The following is a 13,942-nucleotide window of genomic DNA, read 5'->3' on the forward strand; positions in this document are numbered from 1 at the left end:
TGCACTATTCCTTTAACTATGATATAATTAGCATACCTACTGGCATTTTTAATCTTAAAACTGATAAGCACTATAACTGTTAAACACTATAAAATGTTTTTAAACTCCAAAGCGATGTGTCAGTCAAGAACACAAATGTAAACATAATTTAAAAAATCTCACTATAGTCAAGTGTTAATTATAATAGAAATCTACTCATCACATCTCTTTCTTGTATTGGTGACTGGGTGTTCCTTTTTTCATATTTATATTACTGCTTGCACACATTGCTGTCCAGTTTAAATTCTTAATTATAAATAAATGCAGTAGACAATAGATAACATTTTCTTTATTGAAAAACGTGTCAGCATTGAAATTCATCTATACAAATCAGTCAACATATAAAACCAGACCTACATGCAAACCTCAGCACTAGTGCAATGGAAATTTAAGATCGAGAACTTGCCTATACAATCATTTATCAAAGCCATAATGTAAATCATTAACATATACATATATATAGAAGCATCTCTGAGGGGGAACCTGGTTCTCATTTAAGCACAAAGTGGCTGAGATCAACATGGACATAGATATCCCCGATTCTGAATGAAAAACGGATGTGACACAAAGATTCTTCCTGTGAAGCACTGTCATGTCCATGCTGACCGGGGTCTGCTGTGAATCTGCCACGATGAAAAATAGATCAGTTATTATATTATAAAGCACTTAATATCCATGTCTTCGTTAACACTTTAATCTTCACTCACTCTCTCCTTGTAGCCTCGTCGAATCATTCTCTCTGTCTCAAGATTAAGCTCCTCCTCCTGCTGTCTAAGCCCCTCCCTCTCTTGTAGTAATGCAGCCGTAATGAACATAGGAGACTTCATCCCAACTTTTGAAAGATAATGTGTATATAATAAAGTTTTTGCACAAAAATTGATTTTCCATGACTATTTTCCACCCTCTCTCTGATTTCCAAATTAAATAGGCAATTTTTTTGCTGTTATGATCTTCATGCATATGAAATTATATTTAGCACTTACTGAGTGTTTGAAAGTCATATACTAGTGTATTCATGAGTCTGGGGACAATTTTTCTCGAAATTACTATATCTATACTACTTACCTCTCAAAAGATTAAGGACAATTTCTCATTATTTGACGCCTTTTAAAAAATGCAAAACTTTATAAAATTATTCTCATGAAGTATGTAAGTAAAGAGCACTGTTGAAGGGGTTTTAAGAAAACCATGGTTCAAGCATGTGACTACTGATCTGTTGTCCTTCAGCTTCAGGCATGCTGTGCACTGTCTCACCTCCCGCATGAGCCTCTCTCTGGCTCTCCTCTCTTTCTCCCACTCTGCCTCTCTCTTCTCCCAAACACGCTGAGCTTCCTCCCTGCAGGCGGCAAACAAAATCAGAGTATGAAATTGACTTCCAGTTACAAACACATTTTAAGTTCTTAACAAACATTCAGACTATACTCACCGATATAAAATATCAAACTCTGCCTCCCTCTCCCTCTCCAGCTGGAGCTGCTCCTCTATGACTCTCTTCATCCAGGCGGCGTCAGCGACAGCTCTCTCTCTCCTGGCTTTCTCCATTCTCTGCTCCTCCACTCCTCCCTCCAGCAGCGCTGCCAGGATCTTGCGGTCTGCCTCCTGGTGGACAGGTATTGCGGTCACTCAGTCAGGACAAATTATATTCAGCTTTGATGCAAAACTTAAGCTTTTTTGAGGTAACCTACCAGTTCTTCCTGCACCTGCTGTGCTCTCCTTTTCAGCTGAGCACGGTACTGACGAGTCAGGAAATGCCTGTGCAGGCAGAGAACAGTGGCTTTAGGCTACTGCAGAACAGTGTCAATTTAGTATTCTTTATATACGATTCTATTTGTATTAACATTTCAAATTAACATTTATATTTTTAGTTTTCATTTGAATTTTAGTTACATTTTTAGTAATTTTGTTATGTGCTTTCTTCTTCTTCTTTTTTAAAGACAAAAAGTTAATTTTTAAATTTCAGTTCATTTTTGTAATTCACTTTTTATTTCAGCAAGGTGCCAAGGCAACATCTAATTTTCATTTACTTGTTTTTCATCTAATATTTATATTGTATTTAAAATTTATTTAAATTAACATACATTTTTAACAGTTAGTTTTAGTTAACATTGTTGCAGAGGAAATAAATCCCTCAACTTGTCTAAATATTTTACCCAAATTCGGTTTTCCTCCTGCTTTCCTCCATCCTCTTCCTCTCATCCTCTAGCTTCTCAAGCTCCCAGCGTTGAGACATTAGAGCTTCCTGTTCCTGCTTAAGACGCTCAGCCTGGAAAAAGAACGAAATGAAATGCAAGCCTTACATTTGTTGCATCTATAGACCTTGAAAAGGTTTGTTTTCTTGAAACAAAATAAAAAAAAATGAACAAAAAAACAATATACACATTAACAAACACACAGAACTAAGTTTACTTGATCTTTATGGCATTTGTTTTTTGTCACATGGTTGTTGTTTGTGCATTACAAGTATAAGTCTATTTTACAGTAATTCCATACTTCCTGTTCCCGTAGCTGGAGCTCCTCCATCTGTTTATGGAGGTCTTCAGCTCGCTTCTTTTCCTCTTGTCTTCTCTTCTCCTCTTCTTCTTTCATTCTCTCCAGAGCCTCCCGTCTTGTCCTCTCATATTCATTCTCAAAATGCTGTTTCTCCTCCTGAGTTCTCTCATCAGCCTGAATGTTACAGAACAGTTACATTTCAATGCGATAACATGAAAGAACATTGGCCGTGTTAAACTAAAAAGTCAATTTCTAAAAAAAAAGAAAAAAGAAAGGAAATGTCCTTCTTCTCCAAGGACGCAGCTACTATTATTCTAACACAAAACTCAAGATGTTAATGTTAAATGACGCTCATCTGGGCAGCGCTCATGCATGAGCCAACATGGCAGCACTGGCATTTAACACCTCCTGTGAACGTCTCACCTGTTTTCTCTCCTGCTGTTGAACCTGCCACTGGCTCACAACGTGATCTTTGCACAACTCTGTCTCCACCTGTACGCACAAACATTTGAGACACTGAGATGTCGGATTAAACAACGCTCCAGAAGTGCTTGCGTGTGTTCGGAACTAAATCCCGAGCTCAGAGTAACAGATCAGTCATGGAAGAAACATCACATGCCCTATTAACTTACAGTCATGTCTGGTTCTTGATTAAAAAAAAAAAATCTTGGTGAATGTTCCAGCACTATTGACGGCATTAAGTCGATTACCATAGAAATTCTGACTCATCTCAAACGGAAAAATCTGTGTTAACAGTAAGGCACTTTCAGTTGCGGTAAACAGGACAAATATGCAGTTTGAGGGTTTTAAAAGCAGAAATGTGAAGCTCTTTTTTTTGCTTTCTTTCCAAATTCAAATGTTTGGGGACTGTACATTTTTGAATGGTTTTGAAAAGAGTCTCTTAAGCTCATCTAGGCTGCATTTAATTGATTCAATTAATAGTATAAAAACAGCAATATTCTGAAAATGGTTAAAAAATAACTTTTCTATTTCAAATTATTAAAATATTTTTGTTTTAAAATGGAATTTTTTGTTGTGATGGAACAGCTGCATTTTCTCCAGTCTTCAGTGTCACGTGATCCTTCAGAAAGGGAGTTCAAGAAACATTTCTTATTATTATCAATGCTGAACAGTTGTGTGCTTAATATTTTTATGAAAACCGTAATAAAAAAAGAGATCTTTTGTAATATTATGAATGTCTTTACTATCTCTTTGCTGCATCCTTGCTGATTCAAAGTATTTAATTCCTTTAAAGTGGAAATGAAGCAGTCAGTCAAGTTTACATTATTTAGGAAAATAATTTCCATTTTAATAAAAAAATATATAACAAACATGATTCATGTAACCATTTTAAAGAAAAAAGGTTGTTTTGTTATAGCTTTTGGAGCAGGGGTTGGTTCGCTCCGTTGGCCAGTGAAGTAATATAAGCATTTCTTTACATTTTGAACACACGCTTGTTTTGAAATGGAGGAAGACTAACTTTAAAGCACTGTTGTGTCCATAAGAAGTGTAATTGCCTATGCATTTGAGCCAATACGGCAATGGGACCGAACAGTATTAGGGGTTGAAGAAGTCGTGAACCTGCTGGTTTGGGGTAAAGTGCGGATCGGAAACAATACTCGTTTACGTGGATACTCCTCAACACTGTCATTCCGACGTGCTTTCGTGTGCATTTGCTGATGAAGGTGTGAAAGAAAGCTCAATTTGGTAGCCAACTCACTTGCTGTCCGAGCCCAGCTGTGGCTTTTTGTGTGTGTGCGGCGCCGCCGGCATGGACAGAAATGATCTATCACAACACCTGAGTACCGCATTTAAATCTCTTTCAGAAAAGGTCTATCACAGCGTGTAAATACCGCATTGAAATCTATTTCGTGCTGTCTCATGCTTGAATGGCTTAAAACACTTTAATATTTAAACTGACAAGGCTTAAAACACATGAGAATGATAAACTTTATTGAGGAAGCAGCACTGGTCCGATTGTTCAGATAGGTGATTAGTTAAATACTACGTCCTGTTAACAGCAGGAAAGCTGTTTGTATTCAAGCTAATATTCGCAGGTGAACATAAAATATGATACATACAACTGGTGAACCAGTCAGTGTAATGCATATGTCTTAATGGCAATCAGAGCAGACTGCGCTTGACAAAGGAGGGGACTTTGTTGAAAATGACGTGTTTGAGAGAGGCGGGGCATAGAGGACCTACAATAATGTACAGTATTTGAAAAATAATGTGTTTTTTGAACATTAAAGCATGTCAACATATTCTGTTACACCAAATACACAAAATAATGATCTTTAAAATAGCATCATATGACCCCTTTAAAAAAATCTTGCTGATCTCAAACTTACATACGGCCTCTTAATAATACTCATAACTAACTTACATGTTAAGTTTTCTGCTTGAGGTTCTTTTACTGATATATGACTGACCTTCCGCAGTTCTGGGTTGTTCTGCTTCCAGTGATCCCTCAGCAGCTCCTGTGCAAGCTAAAAAACAACAACAAATCAATCAGAAACTTTTAACTGTGTACCATAACATAATTTTAAGACAGGAGTTCATACTGTACATTGTTCCTCCTCTCTTCTCAGGTGGACCGGAGAGCATCTGTTTTTTCCACCACCTGTCTGGTCAGTGTGGCTCTGTCTGGACAAACATTTCTGAGCTCGGCCTCCAACTGGTCTCTCTCTTCCTGGAGCATTATCCTCAGATGCTCCCTGCGTTCCTGCAGTTTCCGCTGCTTCTCCTCCTTCATTTGCTCCCGCTGAAATGCTGACATACTAAAACGCCATGAAACAAAGTCTGTAACTTTGTTATAGATATATTGTCTTCAGCATCACCTTGGATGCAAAAGCCAGTTCACATAGAACGTATGCGTCTGAGAAACACAGCCATCTTTAGAATTTTGTCTTTAAACTCAGCTCTATAGTATCACTGTTGAAGAGTAATTAGCTGGTGAAGCTACATAATGGCTATATAGATAATATATAATTCTATATAAATCTATATATGAGATATGAGTAAAATTATATATGTATATGTACATAATTATACACTATCGGTCAAAGGTTTTTATGAACAATAAGATTTAAAAAAAAAAATTTTTTTTTAAAGAAGTCTCTTCTGCTCACCAAGCCTGCATTTATTTGATCCAAAATACAGCAAAAACAGTCAAACTTTGAAATATTTTTATTTAAAATAACTCTTTTCATTTTGAATATATTTGAAAATGTTATTCCTGTGATTTCAAAGCTGAATTTTTAGCATCATTACTCCAGTCACGTGATCCTTCAGAAATGATTCTAATATTCAGATTTGCTGCTCAAAAAATATTTATTATTATTATTATTATTATGCTGAAAACAGCGGAGTAGAATTTTTTCAGGTTTCTTTGATGAATAGAAATGTCAGAAGAACAGCATTTATCTGAAATACAAATCTTTTGTAACATTATAAATGTCTTTATCATCACTTTTGATCAATTTAAAGCATCCTTGCTAAATAAAAGTATTAATTTGTATAATCCCCCCCCCCAATTATACTGACTCCAAGCTTTTGAATGGTATAGTGTTTAAATGTTACAAAAGTTTTTTTGTTTTTTTTTTCAGATAAATGCTGATCTTTGGATCTTTCTATTCATCAAAGAATACTGAAAAAATTTACTCAACTGTTTTAAATATTGATGATAATAATAATAATGTTTCTTAAACAGCAAATCAGCATATTAGAAGGATTTCTGAAGGATCATGTGACACTGAGGACTGGAGTAATGATGCTGAAAATCTAGATTTGATCACAGGAATAAATGACATTTTAAAATATATTCAAATAGAAAACGGTTCTTTTACAAATATTTCACAATATTACTGCATTTGCTGTATTTTGGATCAAATAAATGCAGGCTTGGTGAGCAGAAGAGAATACTTTTAAAAACATTAAAAATCGTACTTTCCAAAAACGTTTGACTGGTAACGTTAGTGTACATATAATCAGTGTTGGGGGTAATGCATTACAAGTAACGCGAGTTACGTAATCAGATTACTTTTTTCAAGTAACTAGTAAAGTAACGCATTACTTTTTTAATTTACAAAAAATATCTGAGTTACTTTTTCAAATAAGTAACGCCAGTTACTTTGTTTTCCCATTTATTGACTGAGTTCTCTCTTCTGACGGCCATTATCAATCTCTCACTATTTTTTCCTCTTTTTGAAATTTGTGAAAACACTTAGTGGAGTTTTTCTTTTGCTATTTGAGGAAATGGGAACACAAAAAAATATAGATTTGATGTAATCTCCTTTTCACCGCTTTAGAAGTTTATCCAACTTTGACGACTTCTGCTTCTGAGAAACACAGAAATGTAAAAAGGGTCCATAAGCCTGGAAAAATCCAACTCGGGGGATGTGTTTCATGTGATAATAAAGCCATAAGCAGAGGCCTATAACCTGATAATATGATCAGTGTACTGGACACATTAGTTTTAGATTCCCTTAATTATTTTTTAACTTATATTTTATCTGTTTTAATGGTGGGAGTAATAAAAATACTTTCAGCATAAAATCAGATGAAGAAAAAAATAGCAGATTTAAGTTTATATATTATATAAAAAATATTAAAAAAACAAAACTTTTGACACAAGTAAAACAGCTCATAAAGCAAAGTTCATTTAAAGGCACAATATGTAAGATTTTTTTTAATTAAAATATCCAAAAACCACTAGAAGACTCCCATGATTCCACACTCACTCACGGCGTCTTTGGCCTTTGCCTCTTTGTTTATTTTGAATACGCGCCCTATAGCGGCGAAAATTACATATTGTGCCTTTTTTTTTTTGTAAAATACTTTTTTTTTTTTTTAATTAGACAGATTTTGTAATCATTTGTAATCACAAGATCCCCCACCGTCCCCCTTAATCTTTTTTTTTTTACAATTTGTCCACTGGTAATAACAGAGTAATACGCAGAGACCTATATCCTCCTCAGTGTACTGGACAAAGTAGTTTAAATTCCCTTAATTATTGAATTATAATTTATATAATTATAATATTATAATTATTTAATTTAATAACTTAATTTATTTAACTTTAATATTTCATCTGATTAATCTGATTTAATGGTGGAGGTAAAAATACTTTCAGCATAATGAAAAAATTGCAGATTTAAGTTTATATGGTTTATTGACGTTTTTTTTCTGTAGCAGAGAAATTATTTAATTTGGCTATTTATTGTGCAGTAACATTTTAACTACATTGTTTGTGAAGTGTAGGCACAGGAAATAATATATTATAAGGTTTGGCCCCGCCCCGTGCGATATGATTGGCTCCTCCTCATGAGTCTGCATATATTTACATAAGGGGGCGGAGCAAGGGGCGGCTCCGCTAGAAGGAGAAGGGAATCTAAATACTGTATAGTAAACGCTGTCTGTCTGTCTGTCTGTCTGTCTGTCTGTCCGGCCTGAGTTCCGGGTTCTGTCTTCATTGCTGCTGTGTTGTCCTCGTCTTATGTTGTAGGCAAAAAAGTCACTTTCGCCCACTTTAGGCAATCATGGCTCTTCTAATGGAGCACCAGTTCCGGCAACTTCCAGCCGACAAACAAGTGGAAACCCGGCCGTTTCTCGAGGCGGTGTCTCACCTTCCTCCTTTCTTCGGTAGGTTCTTCCGTCATCTCTCATAGATTGAGCTCAGATTTGAGCGTGGACTGTGCTGTCGTGAAACGGCTGGACGTTCAAATGATCTTTAAGACAATATTTTGAGGTTTTAAAGTTTTTAGTGTTCAGTGTGACTTGTTCAAGTCGTCAAAAAAGTATTTTATTATCTATTTCAATATGCAAATGATGAAATAGCTAGTGTTTGTTAGTTTGGATTCCCTCCCTCATAGATCACTTCAGAATGTCATTTTCAAAATGACTGAATTCGGAAACAAAGTGAAACAAAGTAACAGTGCATGTTTCTAGAAGAGGAGTTTTAAACTGATTCAGTTACATAATTACAAACATGTTGTTACAGAAATCAGTAGTCTGATATCATCTGATTTTCTGGGATATTGCAGCTCTATGATCAGGCAGGGGTGAGATTTTCCACTCCTGATCAAGATCTTCAGTGTTCTCCAGAAGTTGTTAGTAAAGTCTGACAAAGCCTAGCTGTCAAGCAGAAGCCATTGTTTGCTTTTGAGCACTAATCTTTTTTTGGCTCAAATTTCTTTTCACAAAGAAGGCCACAAACCTATTGCATGCATAATTTAATATGCTGCCCTCGATTTTGGAAGTTGAGAAAATTGATTAGCATGGTGTTGAGTTGCCCCGCTCTATTCATTGGTGGAATGGAACATCAGAACATCTTTGTTCGAAGCCTCATTTGGTATTAATATGAAAAATGCATTTAAAATGAATTTGCCACTTGAAACGCCAAGCCTGAGGTGCTCTTGATGTACTCTTGTATTTTTGCCAGCCGCCACTAAAAGGCTTCTTGTCTTGCCGTGGTTATAAAACGAACTGGATGTGATGAAGGAAGAACAAAATAAACCTTATAGTGACAATACAGAACTACAGTGGCGGTCAACAAGTTTGAAACGCATTAAAAACCCAAGATTTAAAATCTAATAATAAAAAAAAAGCTATTTTAGGATTTTCAAGAAATTTTAAATCTAAAATGGATATGAAATATTTTCGATTCTGGTCTATTTTAGGTCACTAATAAAATTGACCATGCTGAACAAAAGGCAAACTTGTGGTGTTTATTTGGTTATTTACTTAAATGTATTTAATACATTATTACAATTATTAAATTAAGTTTATTAAATCTTAGTATTCTCTAATGTAATAAACATTAAATTAGAAATAACAATCGTATGAAAAAAGAAAAAAAAGAAGCATTTTTACTAGTGATCTCTACTTTTGACTTTTGGACCCAACTTCTACAAGAATCTTCAGGTGGAACCCGTAGTTAAACTGATCTATGAATGATACAGGTGCTTGACCTCAATAGATGAACTTTGTATGGCAGGCTGTGATTGGAGACGTATTTATGATTGTGTGATGTCATAAGGTGATTGGGGACACTGGTTGTTGTGGATGCCGCTAACTCCCACAGAAAGACAATTAAGCTTCCCAGCTCTTGTTTAGCGTTCACACTTTAACACAAAAAGCCCTGTGTGGAGTACCAACACCAGAAAGAACAAGAGGGAGGGCTGGCATTGTTGGACGTGTGTGTGAATGTGTGTGTGTGTGTGTGTGTGTGTGTGTGTGTGTGTGTTTCAGTTATTATAAGGCATTCATTCACAGTAAAAATGCTGGAGTGTAGGCAGACTTTTTGTTTGCGTGTTTAGAGTCGCCTGTAACCAGAGATGCTCCTTTTGCTGATAGTACAAAATGCTGATGACCCAGATCTTTCCAATGGGCTGTGCTGGTTTGAACTCTACACTGTTGAACATATCACTTTTATGTTGGGAAATTCTACTCAGCTGCTACTCTCACTTGAGGAACACATGCTGTACATCACTTTCGAAGGCTTTTCTCATTCAGGCTTTTTTTTTTTGATTGAATGGGGCAAACAAACTTTGGTGCAATTGCTCTGTTTGTACGGTTCATCTGTGAGTAACCAAACAAGTGGACCGAGACCCACATTTTCAAGCTTCCAAATGAACTCTGGTGCGGTTTGATTGATATATGAACTAGTAATATGAACTCGTCCTGTTGCCCATTACAGTTCGGTTGTCGGTACAGGTGCCGGAACCGCAGACTCGGTGTGCTGTTTTGACTCCTTTACACATTTTATAAGCACTTTGTGAGTTATCAGCTGGTAAAAACACCATCATATGTACTCACAAACAACAAGTGCATTTAGCCCAGCATACAGTTTGCAAAATATACGTCATAAAAGCTGCCCAATCAGGTTGTGACTTCATCCTTTTTTTATATTTTTAGGTTTGGTTACAGTGAAAATTACAGTGAACACTAAGCGAACAAGGTCCAGACCATAAAACCTAGAGAAATGAACTACACGTGTAAACACACACTTAATTTATCAATATATTGACCGATATTAGATATTGTGCATATTCATTTCCTCTATTTTTACATTTATATTACATTTACCATCATTTTTATACTCACTAAAAGTTAATCCTTAGAAATTATCATGTAAGAACACTGTTAAATATAACCTTTTGAAAATCTCTAAATGAATACCCATTTTTCATATTGTACATTATAATGTTGTGATGCCTAAATTCACTTTAGGCATTTAAGACAATTGAGTTTTGTTGCCAGTGTTTTATTTTTCATTTGTTTAGGCAAAATAGTAAAGAATTTTATTATTGCCCATTTATTAATGCTCATGACATGAATTTAATCATCAGCTTATCCGGTATCAGGCAGAGTGTTAATATCGACACATCAATAGTTTTAAAATAGTAGTAATGAGGTTTGTAATCTAATTAGACCTGCAAATTAATTATCAAAGATACCATTTTTAGGAGTTGCACTCAAAATCTAATTTGCTCAATTTGAAAAGGCATGACACTTCTGCCAGTCTGTGTAACCCACACAAAGTCCATTTGAAGGGCATGTTTAGAGAGTTAGGAAGTGTGTACATGCAAACAACATACAGTAAATCATAATCAAACCAACTCTAATACAAAAATTGATAAAGCATATACAGTATTTATTGGTTGCAGAGACGGAAACATCAGTGATTCAGTGTGTTTCCATTTCCACAGGTGTTTATTTCATTATCAGACGCGCAATACATTTGGTCTCAGCGTGATAATGGGTGGTACTGAAACTTTAATGAACCGCATGGGTGCTTTCAGAAATCTGTCATGATCTCGAAGCACAGTTAATTATTCAGAGCTCTTTTTTAAAGGTGGGAATGTCAGAGTTCACACTAAGTTCTAAGAGATCAGAATTGGCAATACTTTTACCGTGTGTCTGCTACATTCCTGCAAATATTCTAGTATGTAAAAAGAGGGTTACCTCACAGCTCTGTGAAAGAACGTTGCATTCTCACATGTGTATAACATAATCTACTTTTCATGTGTACAGTAGGTTGCCAGGCAACATTTCAAATACGTGCAATAAGTGTTAATAATATATTCGCATGTATTCAAGTATTACTCGTCTGGTCTTTTTTTCTCCTCTTAGATTGCCTCGGCTCTGCGGTTTTTTCCCCCATCAAAGCTGATATCGTGGGTAACATCACTGTAAGTTCACCACGTGACATACACAGTTGAAGAGCACTGAACAGTATAACTTTTACAGTCATAGCTCCACCCACCTCTCTGCTTTTTCTCACAGAAAATCAAGGCTGTATATGACAGCAATCCTACCAGGTTTAAAACCCTGCAGCACATTTTGGAAGCAGAGAAGGAGATGCATGGAACCGAGTGGCCAAAAGTAGGAGCAACACTTGCCCTCATGTGGCTGAAAAGGCAAGGCTGGGCCTGAAATGTTTTTTTTATTTTAGAGAAGTGAAAGTAAAAAAACGGTTGCTTTTAAAATGTAAAGTTGCATAGCGAAAACATGGACTTTGAGACTTCCTGTAACTGTCTTTGTTAAAGAAATAGTTCAAGTAAAAATGAAAATTTGCTGACAATGTGCTCACCCTCAGGCCATCCAAGATGGAGATGAGTTTGTTTCATCATGGGAACAGAGAAATTTAGCATTACATCAGTTGCTCAATCCACTGCAGTGAATGGGTGCTGTCAGAATGAGAGTCCAAACAGCTGATAAAAACATCCACAAGTAACCCACATGACTTCAGTCCATCAGTTAATGTCTTGTGAAGTGAAAAGCTGTGTGTTTCTAATAAACAAATCCATCTTTTAGACTTCAGCTTTAAAGGGGTCATATGACGTTGCTAAAAAGAACATTATTTTGTGTATTTGGTGTAATGAAATGTGTTTATGCGGTTTAAGTAGGGATGTAACGATTCACTCAACTCACGATTCGATTCGATTCACGATTTTGATTTTACGATTCGATTCGATTCACGATTATTATAATTTTTTTTAACAAAATGAGATTTAAGACAAATTATAAATGAAATGTGTCCTTTTATTATTGCTTGGACAAAATGCTGCACATTTCTTTGTGAAATTGAAATATAATACTATAATAATATACTAATATAGCACTTGCATATTACTGCTCTTTTGTTGGTTTTGATTGCTTCTATTGTCCTCATTTGTAAATCACTTTGGATAAAAGTGTCTGCTAAATTACAAAATTTTTATATAATGTAAATGTAAATAACAAAACTAAATTGAAATTTTAAAACAAGCCCCAAATCAAATAAATAAGTAACACAAATAAAATAAATATCTTAATATAAACAAACTAAGGCTTTGTCTGTGCTCTTCCCTTTTAAAATTAGAGGCAACCACTGCATTTTAATCCTGATCCAAACAAAGATGCAGCACACATGCAACATGAGCAGTTTTTAATCTGAATTAGATTGTATAGTTTCGAAATTTGAAGCAAAAACAGAATGGTTTGACTTCAGTTTTGTGAAACTATAGATAAAAATATCTGCATGAAACCGAAACAGCAGACGAGCTGAACGAGATGCAGATTCACTCTCTGCCAGCAGGTGGCGCTTAAAGCGTTTCCTTGGTTTCTGCTGTAAACAAAGCAGCGCTGCACTTATGAGCTTTAATATGCATTATACAGAGGCAAGAGGAAAAGAACAAATGCCATCTAAACTTTTCTAAAGACAGTAAGATCCCCTCAGACATGCATTCATATAAACTCCTACACCTAAATGAATCGCGATTTGTTTAGCATCTCAACTGATTTGAATCGTCACATATTTGAATCGATTTTCAACCGGCTCGCAGTTAATCGTTACATCCCTAGGTTTTAGGTTCAAAAAACACATTATTTTCCACATAATGTACATTATTGTTTCTCCTCTATGCCCCGCCTTTCTGAAACACGTCGATTTTTACAAAGCTCATCGGTCTGACAGCGTGTGACAGAAATGTTACACCCCTCACCATACTGTGATTCCATCATACAGTCTGTGGCAGGGATCCTCAAATCTGGCCCACGAGATCCACTTTCCTGCAGAGTTTAGCTCTAACCCTAATCAAACACACCTGAGCATGCTAATCAATGTCTTCAGGATCATTAGAAAATCACAGGTAGGTGAGTTTGAGCAGGGTTGGAGCTAAACTCTGCAGCGCATTGGACCTCCAGGGTAAGATTTGAGGAACCCTGGTCTATGGTTTCCATGTGTTCGGCGCGACGAGGGAAATCCAATAACACCCATTACAAACGAGGCATTTGCTGCATCCAGTGGGGACATAATTACTGATTATAATGACTTATACTGTGTTTTTACACTTTGCGTTGCATATTGCGCCGCGTAAACATAAAACCATGTCTGCATTTGTGATCGGAGAAATTACAAACAATAAGC

General features: G+C 35.8%; 2 protein-coding genes across 2 annotated transcripts in view; one reads left to right on the forward strand and one right to left on the reverse strand.

Annotated features, from left to right (window-relative positions):
• Positions 1-1,107: 1,107 nt before the first annotated feature.
• LOC107597336 (trichoplein, keratin filament binding) lies at positions 1,108-5,423 on the reverse strand. Its single transcript, XM_016288350.1, is given in 9 exon segments — positions 1,108-1,143; positions 1,249-1,375; positions 1,466-1,638; positions 1,725-1,791; positions 2,190-2,302; positions 2,530-2,703; positions 2,953-3,021; positions 4,962-5,018; positions 5,099-5,423. Coding segments are annotated over 9 exon segments (1,026 nt in total). The 5' UTR covers positions 5,309-5,423.
• Positions 5,424-7,920: 2,497 nt separating this feature from the next.
• Positions 7,921-13,942, forward strand: part of LOC107597288 (glycolipid transfer protein-like) — an 8,380-nt gene continuing 2,358 nt past the window's right edge. The window contains exons 1-3 of the mRNA XM_016288302.1: positions 7,921-8,172; positions 11,665-11,723; positions 11,818-11,951. Coding sequence (XP_016143788.1) covers positions 8,070-8,172; positions 11,665-11,723; positions 11,818-11,951 — 296 coding nt within the window. The 5' untranslated portion in view covers positions 7,921-8,069. The remainder of the gene's footprint in view (positions 8,173-11,664; positions 11,724-11,817; positions 11,952-13,942) is intronic.

Source organism: Sinocyclocheilus grahami, unplaced genomic scaffold (genome assembly GCF_001515645.1).
Source record: "Sinocyclocheilus grahami isolate Dianchi unplaced genomic scaffold, SAMN03320097.WGS_v1.1 scaffold230.1, whole genome shotgun sequence".
NCBI lineage: Eukaryota > Metazoa > Chordata > Actinopteri > Cypriniformes > Cyprinidae > Sinocyclocheilus > Sinocyclocheilus grahami.